The sequence below is a fragment of the Gymnogyps californianus genome, chromosome 2 (genome assembly GCF_018139145.2).
Source record: "Gymnogyps californianus isolate 813 chromosome 2, ASM1813914v2, whole genome shotgun sequence".
In the NCBI taxonomy this organism is placed as follows: domain Eukaryota; kingdom Metazoa; phylum Chordata; class Aves; order Accipitriformes; family Cathartidae; genus Gymnogyps; species Gymnogyps californianus.
In genome coordinates, this window is record NC_059472.1 from 105,152,464 (window position 1) to 105,169,846 (window position 17,383).

At 37.7% G+C, this 17,383-nt stretch overlaps 1 protein-coding gene across 5 annotated transcripts in view; it reads left to right on the forward strand.

Moving 5' to 3' along the window:
* Positions 1-17,383, forward strand: part of TNS3 (tensin 3) — a 237,686-nt gene that overhangs the window by 76,323 nt on the left and 143,980 nt on the right. For all 5 annotated transcript variants that reach the window (XM_050892614.1, XM_050892617.1, XM_050892615.1 and 2 more), the window contains one exon: positions 2,369-2,406. In XM_050892614.1, the coding sequence (XP_050748571.1) occupies positions 2,369-2,406 (38 nt within the window). The remainder of the gene's footprint in view (positions 1-2,368; positions 2,407-17,383) is intronic.

Below are 17,383 nucleotides of genomic sequence, written 5' to 3' on the forward strand. Positions count from 1 at the left end.
ATCCAGTTTTATTATCATAATCAGCTTTATTAGGCAGTGAGGGAGAGAAGGTAATGACTTAACTCAGTCTAATCCATGAAGGTGCTGGATTTAGGCATGAATAGGGTATTTCTGGATGCTGAGGAGGAATGAAGCTGTCTTTATGAATGAATCGGATCTCTACCCTCAGAATGTTACAGATTTAAATACCAAAAAAAATAAATGGTTTGTTTCAGTGAGAGAGCTTTGCCTGATGTGTAGTTGGCTAATTACCTCGAGGCTTTAGTCTTTGTTTCCTTTGAATCTCATAAATATAGCAATGCTTTGTTTGTAAAGTGTTCTTCCTTTAATTACGGATGGAGTTTGTACACCATATTTCTGTGTTGCTTGTGAGTTTGAATGGGATGCTGCTGCAAGACTCAGTCTTGTTGTTGCTGACCAGGCTAAACTCACATCTGACTTCAGTGGTTTCTTTCCAGCAAAGACAGTACTGTTGTGTTACACAAGAGCAGCAAACTCTGACTTTACATGGAAAGGGAAAAAACTCAATGGCTGCATTTACTGTTATCTAAGTCTTTAATAAAGATTTTGTGTATTGTTGGTGACATTTGTGATTTGGTTTTGCATGAGCCAGTAGCAAAATCATGGAAGTTGTCATGGAATGAAATCTTGTTTTTGTTTTGTATTTCATCTTGCCCCCCAGAAATCTAGGCTTAAGCATCAGTAAAGAAGATGAGAACCTTGTCTGTAATATTAGGGCTTCCTGACAGATTTACTGTTTTATTCTTTACTTTTTGTGATTGTCTCTCTTTTTTTTTTCCTTTTTTTTTTTTGTTGCACCATTTCGCAGGAGATCTCGAAGTAGGTTATGGAAGTAACAGATAGTATGCATGCGTATTTTTAGAGCATCTGTTAGCCTTTTGCAAAGTCAAAGCTAATCATGCTGATTTAAAATATGGATTCTACTAAATATGCAGTTTCAGTGCATGAAATCACTTAATGAATTTAGGCATCCCCCACGCTGTCACACAAGAAAATGAACTTTCTCCTCATGGATTAAATGCCATCTTCTGTTTGCTTTAAGGTTGATAGTGTTAGCATTTCTAAGTGGTATGTGGTTGTTGATCATTATCAATGCTACTAGTTAGGGCAGTGTATTTGTGTGAACACTAATAAATTTTTAGAATAAAGAACCTTGATCCTGTGAAGCACTATGAACAATGAACTCGTTCCTAACTTATACCTGAGGAAAATAAGTGAACATAGCACCTACAAGATTGCATGAGAAAATGGGTCAGTAAGCTTACTTTTTTTTCCCTGAGAAGTGGCTGGAGCATGAGGGTTTTTCATTCAGCAGTCGATGGACTTGAATCTGAAATGGGCGTGGTCATGTATTTGCTGACCTAACATCTTGGTAGTTGTATCTTTCCTGTTGGGTCAGGCTATAGAATATCTTTCTCTTGGTAGAAGCACTGAGAAATGAGCATGGCTTTCAGCTTCAGTGGTCTAAGGTTAGGTCCCAGTTAATCTTCCAGCTAAACCTCTGTGGTATTCTGTGGCTTACTGATCTTGGAGATTGAATAAGTAAATTTTTCCTGAATTTAAAATACAATTTAGCTCACAGTAACTCAAAGGATAGACATTGCATGGAAATCAAGCAAATTTCAGAGTAAAGAAGGATGTGCATATAAATGGAAAATCTATTAAAACCAGCCTGTGTCAGATTCTAGCTATTATGCTGTTGCATCATAGTTACATCGCTGCTCATCTGGCTACTTTTGAAGTTAAGTGCTGTTTTCTGAATCTAAACCTGATAGTATAATTCATCCTTTCCTGCTCTTAGGTCAGCAGGAATTTAAAAGAAATCAAGTGCTTACTTCTTGGAAGTAGTGTTTGCGACACTGTGTAAACTGTATTTCACAATCAGAAATTGAAATCTGAACAGTCATGGTTGCTTGTGAGTTTGAAGTCACCCTGCTTTTCTTAGGTCTCTGGAACTGCTGATATGACTGAGATTAACAGGCTACATTGGGAACAATTTGATCTTACTATCTGTGTTATTTAGATGGTAACATTTCTGGTGCATGTGAAGCTGTAAAGGTAGGTGTCAAGATAATTGGCCCATGAAGTTTAACCAGACATACGTTATCATAAGGTGATGGAATGCATGAATCTGATAACATTACTGTAATTAACTAATATTTCAAGAATTGGTAAAAACTAAATGCTTTTCTTTTTAGGGTTTTTTGTTTTGTTTTGAAGTATGTAAATACTTTTATATATACAGACTTGAGTTTTACCAGATCTCTAGTAGGAAGCTGATCTAAAGAAATGGAGGGGAGAATCCACCCACTCTTTTACTCATATATTTTATTTGCTTTTGTTTTAGTTTGCAAGTATGCCTGCCACAGGAAATGTGAAGAAAAGGTAAGCATATTTATTTGTCTCCCTTCTTGCTGTTGATCCACATGTATTTGAAGTTGAGACTACAAAAGCTGTATCAACTAATTAAGGATAAGATGATTACTAAATCAGATGCCTAGCTGTCAAAAAAGAGTATTTTTTTTTGCTAGGATATTGTTCTTGCCATTAATAAAAACCAGGTCTCTATGTAGTCAAAACATCTGCAGCAGTGGTTGAGTTTCTCATTCCTCCCACAGGAGGACATGTTTCAAGTTGAAAACAGCAAGTTAAGTTGGTGAAATACATACCACACAGTTCTACCAGAAAAGAAAAATATGTATCTGAGTGAATAAGGTGTCTATATGTGTACACACACACCTATATGTATGTGTATATATACCTGTGTGAGAGTGTGTGTGTGTATACACACACACCCCTATATACATAAAATTTTTACAGCAACAGAGATTTAAAGGCAAACTTTTAGCACTGAATTATGAAAAGTATAAGCATATTATTAATTTGTTTTTGGTGTCTACTGTAGATAGTTTCCACCCAGTTCAGCTTCATTACTAGATTTTTTGTTAGTTTTTAAAATCTCTGAGTCCCTTTCACACAAGGTGAGATCAGTACTTCCGTGGTCTCAGATGACTTAAAATTTCCCCGTCCCTAGATTTGTGTACATCAAAGACGTTTACAGAGTGTTGCAGCCTAAATCTAGCAGTCTTGGAGGGCTTTATTTTACCAGAAGCACCCTTGTGCGATAATACTCCCTGCTTTTAACTAAAACTTTTGATTAGTACTTGCTATTTATGAAGACAGCATTAGTCTGTCTAATACTGTCTACAACAGTAGTTAGAGCACTGGGCGTCTGGAGACCACAGATCTAGGCCTACTACCTGTGTTGTTGACTTGAAGTTTGGCCTTCTGCAAGGATTTGTTTGTTTCAGTGCCTCCAAGAAATATAGCTAAATTCAAGAGAAGAACTGCTACTTAGTGAAGGACTTGGAGATTTGCCAGGCCATTTGGGTAAACTGTAGTAAATACAAGTGTCAGTTGGCTGAGCATCTCCCATTTTGAGTGAAAATGGTACTTGTGCATTTGAAAATCACTGTGTTATGTGGTATGCTGAATAAATGCAGAATTTTGTTTTTTCATGAAATAAGATGATAAAGTACACACAGTGGTAATTAAGTTTGCAAGTATGGTATTACCTTTTGAAGGTTTTCATCAACTATGTACATTCAATAATGATTAGTAATAATGCTATAGTAATGGTGGTCTAGAAGTAGAAGGGAAACAGTTTAGTAGAAAGAAGTACTTTTTAATTAGACCAGATGATGTAATTGATCCCTCTTTGCACAGCGGCTTTGGTTCTCCAAATAGCACTTACAGTATGGAATTCTGCCAGCTTCCATGGGGAAGAATCTGGTCTGTTCACAATGTTGGTAGCTTGCAGATTTGCTTGGGTAGGTGCTACATAGATCTAGAGTTTCCAGAAGTGATGGTACGTAAATGATGCTGGAGACTGTGGTAAGAAATTCTTTAAACTTGTTTTGGAGGCAAATAATTTCATACATGTGCCATATGTTAAAAACGAGAAACTATATTTCAACTAGTATTTATGTGCTCAAGCATTTGGGTGTTAAGTGTTGAAAAGACTAATATATGGAGTGCCAAAAGTACATAGTAGTGTAACTATCATCGAGATACTGGTATATTTTATGGTTTTTGAATAATTGAAAAGAAATTGCTAGCATATATTACAGAAGATAGAAAAATAAGGTATGGGAACAAGACCAAATTTAATAATCAATTATTTCTTACAAGAGGCGCTTTTTCTGAGAAGTAGTAAGCCAACAAATAGCTTAAATTCAGAATTTTTCTACGAGTCTTTTCTTTTCTGACTACTTATATGAGGCTCACAGCAATGTTATATATAATCTTGTTACATCGTTTATCCTGATTCAGATCTGAATTTTGCCTTTATTGCCTAAAATGGCATCTGTATTTTCATTTGGTTATCAGTTTAAGGCAGAAATGATTCTGGTGGTTTTTAAGTTGGACTAAGAATATGCTAAGACCATCTAAGGATGTTGCAGGCAACCTTGGGGATACATGTAGCCATGATCATAGGCACTGGTTCAGGTCCATGTGTGTGGAAAGTTTCATGGACTCCAGCTGATCTCTTCTCCCTAGAATATATTTTACCTCCAAGACAAGTATTACTCCCTGCATTTTCTAGAAAACTACCCTGTCCACAGCTTATGGGGAGTAACTATTTTTGCATTAGTTAAATATCCCCCAAGACAAAAAGTGTAAGCAGTTAGTCAGCTGACAGTCATGTGGAAAGGGAGTGAATGAGAACAAAGAATGTTGCACTTATGAGATCCTGTAGTCATTTTGGAAAAGAATAGTGCATCAGCATGGTAAAGCATTACTTGAAAGACTATTGGGGTCATGAGTGTTCATAAAAGCATTATTATGTGCAAGTCTAGCCATAAGGCCCCGTAAAAAAACCAGATAATGTCATAAATGTGTTCAGGTAAAAACAGCAGCTCAGGTCTTATGCTGACAGCACTGCAGTGCAGGTTTTCAAGAGTTTGTCAAGACAATACCACTATTATGCTTGCAAGTGAAAAACAAAAATTTCTTGTTGTATAAATCATCCATGAAAATAAAGTTTATGCAGACCTGAAAATAAAGTGGACTCTGAATTTGATCAGAAGGAACAAATGAAGGAGAATCATGTTTTGGAATTGTTCAGGGTGTCGGCTGCTGCCTTGTAGGATGAACCCTGAATCAGTTCTGTGAGGGTTTTCCAGTTGTCCGTGGCATAACAGTGAGTACAAAATAACAAATGCAGGCAAGCTTTGTATGGAAGAAAATCTGAAGTTGCAAAAACAAAAGGAAAAAAGCAGAGATTAGCTTGCACCAATGTAGCCTGTTGCATTCGGTGCCATTATGTCAGTTGCAGAAAGATTATAACATTTGAAATTGGGTAGCATAAATCCACTAGATGGTGCGGATGGATACCAGCGTGAAAATTGCATGAGCTGTAAAAGAAAGTTACCCAAAAACCCAACAAAAAAAAGCACCAAAAGCCCAAACTCGGCTATCTTGGATTGTCTGTGGAAAGAAAAACAAACAAAAAAGTGAACATAGTGGATGTCTGCATATAAAACCTTAAGAGATATATCCATCTCTGTCAGGTTACTATTTGCAATTTAGCCCTGAAAGGGAGGGTGAGTGCATGGCTACAGGGATGAATTAATGGAAATTAAGGATCCACAAATTCAGAACAGATGTCAGGAAGCAGTATTTCACTCAGAGAGCAAAGAATATGTGAACAAGTCTCTCGGGAAAGTTTGTTCAGGTGACAAGCAGTGAGGTTGCTCAGGACTGAAGCGATGTAATCGTGTCCTGGGAGATAGAGCTCCGAGTGGGCTGTGCCGTAAAGGGGCTGGTAGATCAGTCTGCTCTGAAGATGTCCCTCAACTCTCGTAGCCTGTGTGAATTCTCATAACCTGTTTGTGAAACTGTCTGCTGCATCCCTGCCAGTGCAATGTCAGAGATCTTGGTGTGCAGCGGGGTCTGTAGAAGCATTTGATTTCAGTACAGCCTCTCAGGACAGCTGTTTTGCCTGTGTACTGCTCCATGGGCCTCTTCTACACCCATCAGCGTGGTATGCATTGGCAGTGCTGAGCTAGGACAGCCCTGTTGCTCTCAAAAACTTGATACATGTTAATAGAAAGACACATGGTTGTATCTGTAATATGACTTTTCTAGTATTCTGGCTGTACATACTCATAGTGAGGTGTTCTGCTGACATACATGTGTGCTCATCAAGGAGGCCTGATGAACCATACTTTTCTGCATGTTCATAGAAAAGAGAGCCTAAAAATGCTGCCCTGCTTGAACAGTACCAGGGTGTTGTCAACTTGCTGGGCCATAGTGATGCCTCTTCTGATCATGGGAAGCCCTCATAAACTTGTCATTGACCTTGCATAGATTAAGCTATTGTAGTATATTTGGTTTTGCCGCAGGCTTATTTAGAACTAAAGCCAACCATTCAAATTGTTATGTTATACTAGCATATAATATTATCTCAATTTACTATAAAAACATTTTTTTTGGTGTGTTTTCATCATATGTGCTTTTTTTCTTTAAGGTGATGGGGGCAGAAAACCACTCTAAAGGAAAGTGTTTGCTATTCCTGTGTGTACTATATTTTAAAACTCTCTAAAAGGCAACGTTTTTGTTTTCACTCTGAAAAACATCATAAGAATGAATTCTGAAAGAATTTTGTTTTGCTGTACAAATCCCAGTTTGTTTAGGTAATTACTATCTTGTATGGCCTCAGTCTGTGCTTGTTTAACTTGGAAATGTTTCTGTATGGCTATTTGTTCAGATGTACATATCTAATTAGTGTTCCCTGAGGTTTGTGAAGCTACAGCATGTCTAATGCCCCAGGGCTTTGCTCTGGATTTTGCTCTGGGAACTTGAGTCCCCTTTGTTTTGTTGCTTTGTCTCGGGGCGTGTCTCTCTGTGTATGATGTAGGAATACTTGTTTGTCCCACCACAAGGCTTTCACTTAGCATTCTGTCCTGGGATACTTTTTTCCCCATCTTTTACTCTGTCAGTTAGGTATGTGGTATAGAGCTGGGACACTGAAAGGCATCATCTCATGATTCTAGCCAAACTTTGTTCTTTGAAGTCTGGGACTTGAAAACCAGTTTCTATCTCCTGTCCTGTGGGAAGACTGAAAGTGGGAGGCGGAACTTCTTGACCATATTTTCTTGACCCTTTTCATGTATGCTAATTCTCCCACTTGAGAAATGACTGATTTTATTAAGTTTGTAAGCAAATGCTTAAATTCTTTTACAATCAGTAAGCTTAAGTATTTACTGAAGTCTTTTGCCAAATCAGGTGTGATCCAGCTTTATGCCTTTGCCTAGCGAACATTGCATGTATCCTTAATTCAACCTGGAAGATGTTTTTGCTGTGCTTAAGCCAAAAAGACATTTTCTTTGCATAATACAGTTTGATTCTTTGCTAGTCTGAAATGATGTTTCAAAGAAACCAGTATCCTAGGCAGATGGCTCTATGGCTTTTTCAAGTTCCAGTAAGATTAATTTATTTATATATGGGTTTGATTCCGCCCACTTCCTCCTTCACCTTTCAAGAAGCTGTCTTAGACATCTCAATTGAGTGCAGATTTAGTCAAAGCTTCAGGGTTTTGTATTAATGGTCTAAAGTCCTTGTTTAGACTAGTTTCCTGAGCTGTAGTGTGCCACTTGAATGCAGGTAAAGCTAGACCGAACAATTTATTACTTTCAAATACTGTGTTTTATTTTTTGTAGAGAAATAACAGATTTGTAATATGGTTTTAGCATTTTATCATTTATAAAGCTACCAAAATTGCTTTAATCATAAAAGGTATAAACTCTGACATGACACTTTGTCCCGCTACTTTTCTCAAAGGCCATGTTTTTTCTAATTCTTTTTTTCTAGGCGTTTGTATCTGAGAAAATGTAATTCTTCCCTTGACCCTGTTCTTCCTTTTGAACTATTTAAGCTGTTGCTGATTGGAGAGGATTGAAAGAAGGCTCCCCACTGCCCCCAAATCCGTAGTCCCTTGTGATACCCTAATCTTTTTCTTTCTTAGTCTCTTTAACAGTCTAGGAAATATTAACATGGTTACAGAAAAATGCATAGAAATAAACACAAATTTAACTTGAATTACTGCAAAAAACATGACTAGCAGCACTATAGGAGGGAGAGTGACAGTAATCACAGCAATAAAAATTAGCAAGGAGTGATAGTTGGTTTTGGTCCTGGGTTGCATGTTCAACTTGTATTGTGAAAAAAAAGAACTTCCTATCTATCTATATGTCGAGAGAGAGAGAGAGACTAATATTGGTCAGACATTTGCAGTTTGGAGATTTAAAGCACAAGCTGTATTGGCTCTCCAAAGGCTCTGTTGACTTTTGTCACTTGGTTACTTCTTGGACTGGTTTGTGAATAAACCTTGTGCTTACTTGGGGTAGCCTTGTTAATGTTGTAAGGCTGGGCTCTGGCTCTTGCAGTGGATGGGCATAAAGGCAGATAATTTTACCCTGTGAAGAGAATCAGTGGCCCTTGGCAGTCCAGTGGGACAAATACTTATAAGAGAAACATATGGTGGACTGCCATATGACAATTTCTCTTGCGTGTTTTTGGAACAAGAAGGAAAGATCCTTCTCTCTCTTCTGTAAGGTTGAAGAAAAGAGATGGCGTATTTTTGTCATCCTTGCCAAGAGTTCCAAGGCAAGTCACGTGGCCTGTTGCTTCATTTACCTTCCTGAAATTTAGTTTAGACTCCTGAAGTGATGTCTAGTGTAATAGTTCCCACCAAGTGGCTGACAGATATACATGCTCATGTTCCCTCTCTCATATGCATTTGTCTTTGTAACATACATGCACATGCAAACAAGGCAACTATGTGAGGTACTCCTTTTTTTTTTTTTTTTTTTTTTTTTTTTTCCAGTCTGGCTTCTCTATAAACAGAGGTGTGATGTAATGCACTGTAATTCATTGTAACTGGAACATTCCCTGAACTTCGTCAGAAATTCACCATTATCTGAATTTAACATTAGTGCACCCTGGTCCATCTTTTAAACAGCTCAGTTAACTGTTCCGAATTGAGTTATGGACAATGCATTCTTATTAGTCATATAATAACCAAAACTGTATTTCATTTGTGATTATGGATTAGTTTCATGTTTTCCTGCTACTTGTGTAAATAATGTCCAAACGAAAAAAAACCCAACCACCTCCCTAACCCAAATATTTTATCTTTAGTCCTCTTTTATCTTAAGAATACTGACTCTAATTTTTTTTTTGCATGTTTTCCTCTCTGCTTCTGTTTTTACTTTTATGCCTCCTGTATCAGAGGTTTACTTTAAATCCTAATCTCAAATGCACACACTTGGCTTTCTTTGTTTTTTTTTTTTTTAAGGAAGATTTGAAAGAAGACTTTTTATTTAAAAGTTCTTCACTTCTAGCTCCTCTGTATTGCACTGAAGTTATGTGAGCAGAAGGGTGGTGACTTTCACTCTGTGTGCAGTGCATAGTATGTCCTGATTGCAGGACACTACTTACAGTTCATTGCTAAAGAGTAAAGTACGTAAAGGAGCACCTCTCTAGACTTCCGTTAGCACTGTAAGAAAGAATTTTGACTTGTAGTCCCAGGCAAAATAAACTGAATTTAACATAAATGCATCCTGGTCCATCTTGTTCCATTAGGAAGATGAAACCAGAGAAGAGACTGATAGCAGAAGCAAGTAAGCGGTGGGCTGGACTCTTCAGAGTGGTGGCGAGGCACTTTCTCTTCAAATGAAAAAAAAAAAAAAAGTCACTGAGGTTTCCAGGGTTACTGTGTTCCTGCTAATGTCTGATCTCTGCTGCTGCTTCGATTACTGCGCTGAAATTGGTGTGAAGGTTGGCACAGCATGTTCACAGTGATACTTGGTCAGTTTGGAAAGTGAAGCAACTATATCTTGGATGTTACCATTTCTCAAACTATTGCCAATGCTCTCTCTTTTTGAGGGTGATAATTCTTTCTTTCTTTTCTATCTGATTTGCATGCTGCGTCAGCTTGCTATTGAGGGAATTCAGCATGTGTATTCAAAAGAGTGGAAAGAATTCCTCTTTGAATGTTTAAAACAATACAAAATTAGAGCAGAAGCCAGATTTGCAAGATGTCAAAATGTGTATTACTTTTTAAAGAGATGGCCACTACTTTGGTAGCGACAGTTTAAACATAGTGTTTCTCTTGAACTTGCTAACCTTGTTTCATACTTACACTCAGTTGCATTTCAAGCACTACAGATAATGTGTCAAACTTTCTCAGAAAAATAAAGGAGGTTTTGGGGGAGGAGACACAAACAGAATACCACAAACTTTTCACCTAAATGCCCAGGGTTTGTCAGTCATTACATTGTTATTTTTAAGTGATTTTGAAGTAAAGCTCTTTTAGTTCTAAAAATAATTGAGCGACCTGGAAAAGATTTACTTTGCTGAAATCAGCAAAATACTGTCAACTTTTACACCATAGTTAATATGGCACTGTTGAAAGTGTAGATTAAAACTATCATGACCAGCAGCGGACCAAATAGTGGCGACTTTCCTTCTCAAATGGGTTCATGTGAGGGTTTTGGGTTTTTTTGTTTGTTTTTGTAGTTTCAGTATGGGTTCTCCCTAACCCTCTCAGATTTTGGGCAGAGGGGATCAAGGACTTAAATGAAAACTTGTGTCATGTTGTTTCCAGGAGACAACTGTGTGAACGGACCTCTGTGGTTGACACGTTTTTGTGGGGATCCATAAATCCGAACACATTCAATAAAGCTGAAGACTTCAGGGATTTTTTTTCTTCATAGGCAGTGTGTAACGTTATATTACCATGCATGCAGTCCTTTTAGTGCTGCCTGGCATTGGGCTAGAATAAAAATATTTGCAGTTGAAGTCCAAGGGATTACTGCATGAGTTTTGTAACTGACATGTGCAGCTCAGAGGGGTCCTCGGATTTTTTCTGATTGTACCCAGAAGCAGTATTTTGCAGATCCTCCTGTCTGCAAAATATTTTGCCCTCTCTTAGATATAATGTCACTGTAATGAACTCTGTAATGAATAAACCTTCACATTCAACCAGAACTGTAAGCTATTGAGGGACATGAGGACTTGCAATTGCTTTTTATGGGCATAAACCTTGCGTTAAGTAGCAGAAGTGCTGTGATGGAGCGTTGTGTATTTGGCAGTTAATTTGCTGGGGCTTTCCAAAAATGAAAAAATATTTTAAAGTATGCTAGTGTTTTTAGATAAGAACTCTCATTTAGACTTACTGTTTCAGATAGCTCGCTATGTTTTGCAACACTCAGCTGGTACATATAGAACTTCAAGGTTTGTTTGTTTCCTTGCTGATTTTCTTTTAAAAATAAATCTAGCTGTTGGCAAGGGGAAAAGAGGTTAAGATGATGATAGTGAGGGAAGGAAACAAAACAATTTCTGCTTTTCTTTGTTCACCACCAAAATATGGATAGGTTACATTTTCATGACAGGTGTGAACTTTCCACTGGAAAAGTCTTAGGAAGTTTTAGGAGAGTTGGGGTTTTTTTGTTTATTTTTTCCTCCCATGCGCTGTCCTGTTTTGGCTGATTTTTGGGAAGGGCCTCTTTACTGGTCCAGTTATTTTCTGGCTAGCTCTGATCCTTTCTGTATAGATACAGGAGATCTCACACAGACTTACCATGTAACTTTTTTTTAAAGGGAGGTAGAAAAGCATTTATCAGTCTTTTAAAGTGAGATCAAAGAACCCAGGAATGATGCATTTTACATTGCTGCTGCTTGGAATGCTCCCTTAGGTCACATTATATCGCTCATGCCACATTCGTCTCTGGGAAATGGGAATCAAGTAGCTTACAAGAATATACCACTCCTTTCTTTGTGAGTTACTGTTACAAGAAGTTGTTTACTCTTACTGTACATGATGCTCTTAGCTTTTACACAAGAGGTGTTCCTTTTGCATCCACTGTTAGAGCTAAAGGTAATAGCAACATCTTGAGGGGTACTCTGAACATCAACAGTGGCTGTAATTGGGTAGCAGGCAAAATGTCCTAATGATATGTAGCATTTTGCACCATTCCTGTGTCATACTATATTGCTTTTGCTGGGAGTTTTGATGAAGAGTCCGTACTCCTAGGAAGTGGTTGAATTCCCTCTTGCAATATTGCATCTCAAAAAGTTGGAGCCACTCCAGCCTTAGATTGCAAGGAGTTACCTTACTGACTTGATGGAAGAATGGAAACTGAGTTATAGACATCATCATGAATAACCACAATTTTGTGGAAACATAGAATGAAAGAGAGAGAGTACTATGTGTTTTGAAGGTTATGAGCTCCATCTGAGAAGTCCTGACTGCTTTGTATCAGCAAGCTGAAATGTCTAAGCTTCATTAGAATTTCCTTTTCTACTTCTGTGTGATAGCACAGCATTTCATAGTATTTTACTAGTAATTATTTCTAAAAAGCTGCTTCCCTTGTCTTGTTCTGTGTTGCTGAAGAAAAGATTTAAAATACCTCCCACAGTTAAAGCATAATAAAGCAAATTCAGTCTTAGTGAAAACCATCTGTTTGGGAGAGCTAGTTTTGATGATAAAAAAATATGTATTTAAGTCTGTCATAGGGAGAGCATCCTGTACCCTTTTGTTGCATTATCTGAATAGCTTGAAAATTGAAGATATATTTGGAATGTACATGTTTAAGACTTTTTTTTAATATATTTTGAGAGGAGAGAAATTTGTTAAAGTGACTAGAGGGCTATGAAAGTCAGGATTGTGATATAAAAAAGTCAGAAATACTCTAATAGAATTCAGGCACTTGCAATGCCTTCATGTCGGCCTCCAACAAAGTGCTCTCATTCTCAAAAATGGGCAAACTGGGGCTTTGTAGAGGGACCTCTTCTTTGCAACACGAGAATACATTTTGGTGGGAAAGTGGAAGGTTCCTCCTTGGTTCTCAACCCTTTGGGCTACTTTGGCCTCCTTTGGCTCGCTGAGCAGTGTACTCCAACAGGTTTTCCAAAGGATCTCTCTAAACTTCCTGCTGGAGACGTCACTCTGCCTCTTTGACATGACTCTTGCAGACCTGTCTCAGACTGAAATGAGGCCTGTGGTAAATTGCTGTATGTATCTTTGGATTGCCTGATTCAAAGAGATATCTTGCCTTCTTGTGATTTAACACATTTATGCATTAAACTGGCCTTAGTGAGATGCAGAGAGTCATGCTGCAGATGGACGGTTTTCAACTCTAGGGAAATAAAACAAAAAACAAAGAAAAAACCCGAAAACTCACTTTACCGACAAGTCTGACGTGACTTCTGCCTTCATATCTTTCTGTGATGTTGAGTAGGAAAGACTAGCATTGCTGTCTTCTGGAGCCCTCCTCCTCTACCACATTTACCTCTTCTCTGTAATATGTATTAGGAAAAAAAATCCCCCCCCCCCATTTTAACCTAAGTTTATTGTTTAAATATTGCTTTCATATTATCTTTCATTTGATGGACATCTGTCTGTCCCAGATGTTAGAGGCACACTGGAAGCAGTGAAACCTGTGGGCTGAGCAGTGACCTCTGCAGATTATCATGACAAAGCTCCTGTCTTCTTCTCCTAAAACTTCTGATACTGTTGACTGTGTGGTGCCATTTGTGACCACAGGAACCATAATGCCTGTAGCTCTTACCACCATTGCTCAGATGTTGGAAGCAGACTGAAACCCTGAGAAATCACACCAACATATATGTTAAAGGTCCAAAATTCTGAGGTACAACAGGGTCTGGTGCACAGCTTGTTTCCGCTCAAGAAAATCCAATTCGTGCTGGTAGTTTGTTTCTGTGGGGGAGGAAAATGTCTGCGGAACTGTATCCCCATTGCTTGCTAGGGCCCTCCCTGTCTGGTAATGTTGCAAGATTTGTTTGACTTTGCAAATGAAGCATGTTTTCTCATGGGGATTATACCAAAATAAATAGGCCTGGAATCCTGAAAGGGTAACATAGTTCCCTGAGGAATGTGTACCTAATTAAGCTTGGAGAGGTCAGATCTGATACAAAGCAAGCAGAAGTCAAGTCTCTCAAAGATGTATGCAATTGCCAAAGTTAAGATTATTTTTTTTTAACTGTTCTTTAAAGAAGCAGCAAAATGAGACATTTTGAGCAAAGATACTATGTTTTTGCACTCATTTAGCATCAAATCATTTCAACCTACTTTATAAACCTGGGGTTAGACAGATTAACTCAGGAGGGACAGTAGCTAGCACTCCGTTTACAGTTCAGATTGGCAAACTAAACCACAGTGCAGAGGGCTAGTGCAAAGTCCGGTAAAAATGTAGTTTTAGGATCTTGGCTCCTGCTGGCTGGTTTAACCCCTGTTAGCTACACCCAAGTTCTGACTGAGTTTCTTGTCCTTTGCTTCTGAACTCTTTTGGAGCAAATTCAGTGATCTGATAAAGGAGAGGACTTCATTTCTGGTTACTGGTTTACAGTTACCTGGAGAAACTAATTCATTTTTGATTCTAGGAATCTTCTGTTTCATTGGAGTTTTGAAGAGGTTGTTCTATTTTTATCCTTTTTCCAGATAACCTATGTACCAAATGTCTTGCCCTGTATGTGTTCTTCGGAGAGTTGGAGAACAACTTTCATGACGTAGGTCAGGACTGTGACTTTGCAAGATCAAATATCACAGCATGGAAGAAAGCCAGACTTTGAGGTGGCAAAGATATGCGAACAATACATTTCTGTATCGTGGGATAACTGCATTCCTAGTTACTCGTGAAAGGTTTCTTTTCCTTCAGTGACTTTGTTTGAAACAGCTTTGTTGCTTTGTCTTGGGAAATGGGGATTTTTATGTGTATAAATACACCAAATTTTGAAATCCTTCGTGAAGGTATGTAACTTTACATTTCAGGTGCTAATTTCAGACTTTATTTCATAAGGCGTAATCCCAAGTAGACAGAAAGGAGTTGTGCATGGGTCAGGACTGTAGGAATATGGCTTAGATGTTACAGTATTCAGTTACTCATACATTTTTTCCGAGAAACTCATGGGGAGTTTGTCAAGCTTCTTTACACCTTGGTGAGGTGGGTACATGTAGTGTTAGCGTTATTTCAGCAAATAAAAAATACTGAAGCTGAGAAATTGATAAAATGGTGCTGAAATATCACTGTTGGAATTTAGTTTTGAATTCAGAGGGCTCCTGGCTGTGTTTGTTCTTTCCCTGTAGCAACTTTATCACAGAATTAGGTGAAAGAAAAAATACAATGTGTTAGGAAGCCTTTCTGATGTTACTTGGCTTCTGCTTGTTTTATGATAGCATTATATATTAATAAATCTTTGCATTTTATTGATAATCATGAGCCAAGCCCATTAACAGTTTCTCAACTGCAGTTGTCTTTGCAATTTACAGTGCAATTTTTTTGTTTGTTTCTTTCAAATTTAACTTCAAAACTGCTTTACACTAATCAAGTAGGAGAGTTGTTTCCATAGGGCAAAAGAATTTGTTGTTCTGAAGTGAGAGCGGAAATGATGTATAGCTGCACCGAATCTCAGGGCTGATTTTTCTGTATCTATTATCTTTTTTTCTTTTGGGAACACAATTATATCTTGTTTATTAAAATATTGTAGTGACTGCAAAGTGCTTGTTCAGTTTTTGCTGTGTTTGATAAGTCTTCCTTTAAGGCTGATGTTGTCAATGTGTCCAAAAATGCTTAATTTGAAGAGGAAAATTCAGTGGGTTTCAGGCACGCTTTAGAGCTGTTGTGTCTGGCATGAAGTGCTGAGGATACTTGATATCTCCAGGACAAAAGTCTGAGTTAGATACTAACATCACACAACTGGAGATGTTCTATATAAAAAAAAAAACAGTTGTGTATCACCAGTGTAGCTTTTTAATCCCAAGTTAATATCCCAATGTCCCTTTTTATTCTAGAATTGGGATTTACTTTTTTGATTTTGTCATGTTACAAGTTGTATCTTTGAGAGCATGGAGTTGCTTGAAGATACAGTGCACTCCATGCCCTTCAGTTTGTTTCCTTAGTTAGTAAGGGGATTTATGATTTGAGTGTTTTGGGGGGTGGGTTGGAGAAGGGGGACAATAACTGACAGGCACGTCAAAAGAAGAAAACTAAGCAGAGAAATTTCTTATGTTTTCAAGAATTAACTCCAAAGCTGTAGATTTAAATAAATAGGTAAGTGTGTGTGTTTAAAAAAAAAAAAAAAAAAAAAAAAAAAGTGTGTGTATATATATAAAGACACATATTGAATATTTCCATGAGCTTACCATTTGGGCTCCTGACAGTCATTTATGCAACAGTCACAAGGTCTCCTAGCATCACTGCAACTTTACATCATTTGGAGGATGTCAGTGGCTTCATTTTGCTGTTCTCTTCACCCTTTCTTATCAATTTTGTAACATGATTAGTAGTGAACTAGAATGAACAGATTTTTTAGCAGGTCACATATATTTGATGAAGATTCCTCCCCCTGCACATCCTTTGTGTTACACATAACCTGTGGCAGTCATGCCAGCATTTCTTACTTGATAAAACTGTAGCTTGGAAGAAAGTGATTCGTTACAGCCAAATGGTTAAATCGCTTTTGCAAAAGCAATATGATAATGTTTGAGATTTGGACTTTGAAATGCACCTTTGGTAATAACTGGCTCATTCCTTGAAGATGGTTCTTCCTCTGAAAGATCACCTACTTGCAAAAAGAAAATAAAAAGTAAGGAAGATAAAAATGAAAGATGCATCTGGGAGTGAGAAAAAGCATTGAAATGTCAATACTGGATATCCCAGCAAATGACCTGTTGTGCAACAGTGGGGGGCACTGTTGTGTCTCTGTTAGAGCAAGTGGGGACTGATTTTATTTCCTTAGTGCCAGATATCCTGTCATTTGTTGACATTTTTTCTTGTTTGAGTTAACATTTATCTCATGTTGGTCGGTTACTCATTAACTGATGTGACTGGTGTTACAGTCGTATGAAGGAAAATTACCCGCAGATTCACTGGAGTCAGAATTCTTCATCAAAGTAATTATTTTAAATCTTTTTCTGTCAATACGGGACTTTTTCAAACTAAGGCTTGATTCAGGAAGTATCACACCAGGGAAGTGTTTCCATATTAACTGTGTATGCAAGAACAGGTAGTTTGTCTTTCAAATATTTGCTTGGTTATTTGTGGGTAGACTCATGTGTCTGTATGCATGTGTGTGTATGCGGCGGGCACTGAAGAGGTAACTCTTTTTGAAAATCAGGCAAGGCATTCCCATATTCTGGTATTGCTTGTTAATACATGAACGTGCAGAAGTGCAGAAGCTAAATATACCTTAGTTGTGTGGAACTGTGAAATATTACACTAATGCATATCCAGTATATTTCTTACAAGAATAAAGATACTATTGAAAGCTGACAAAC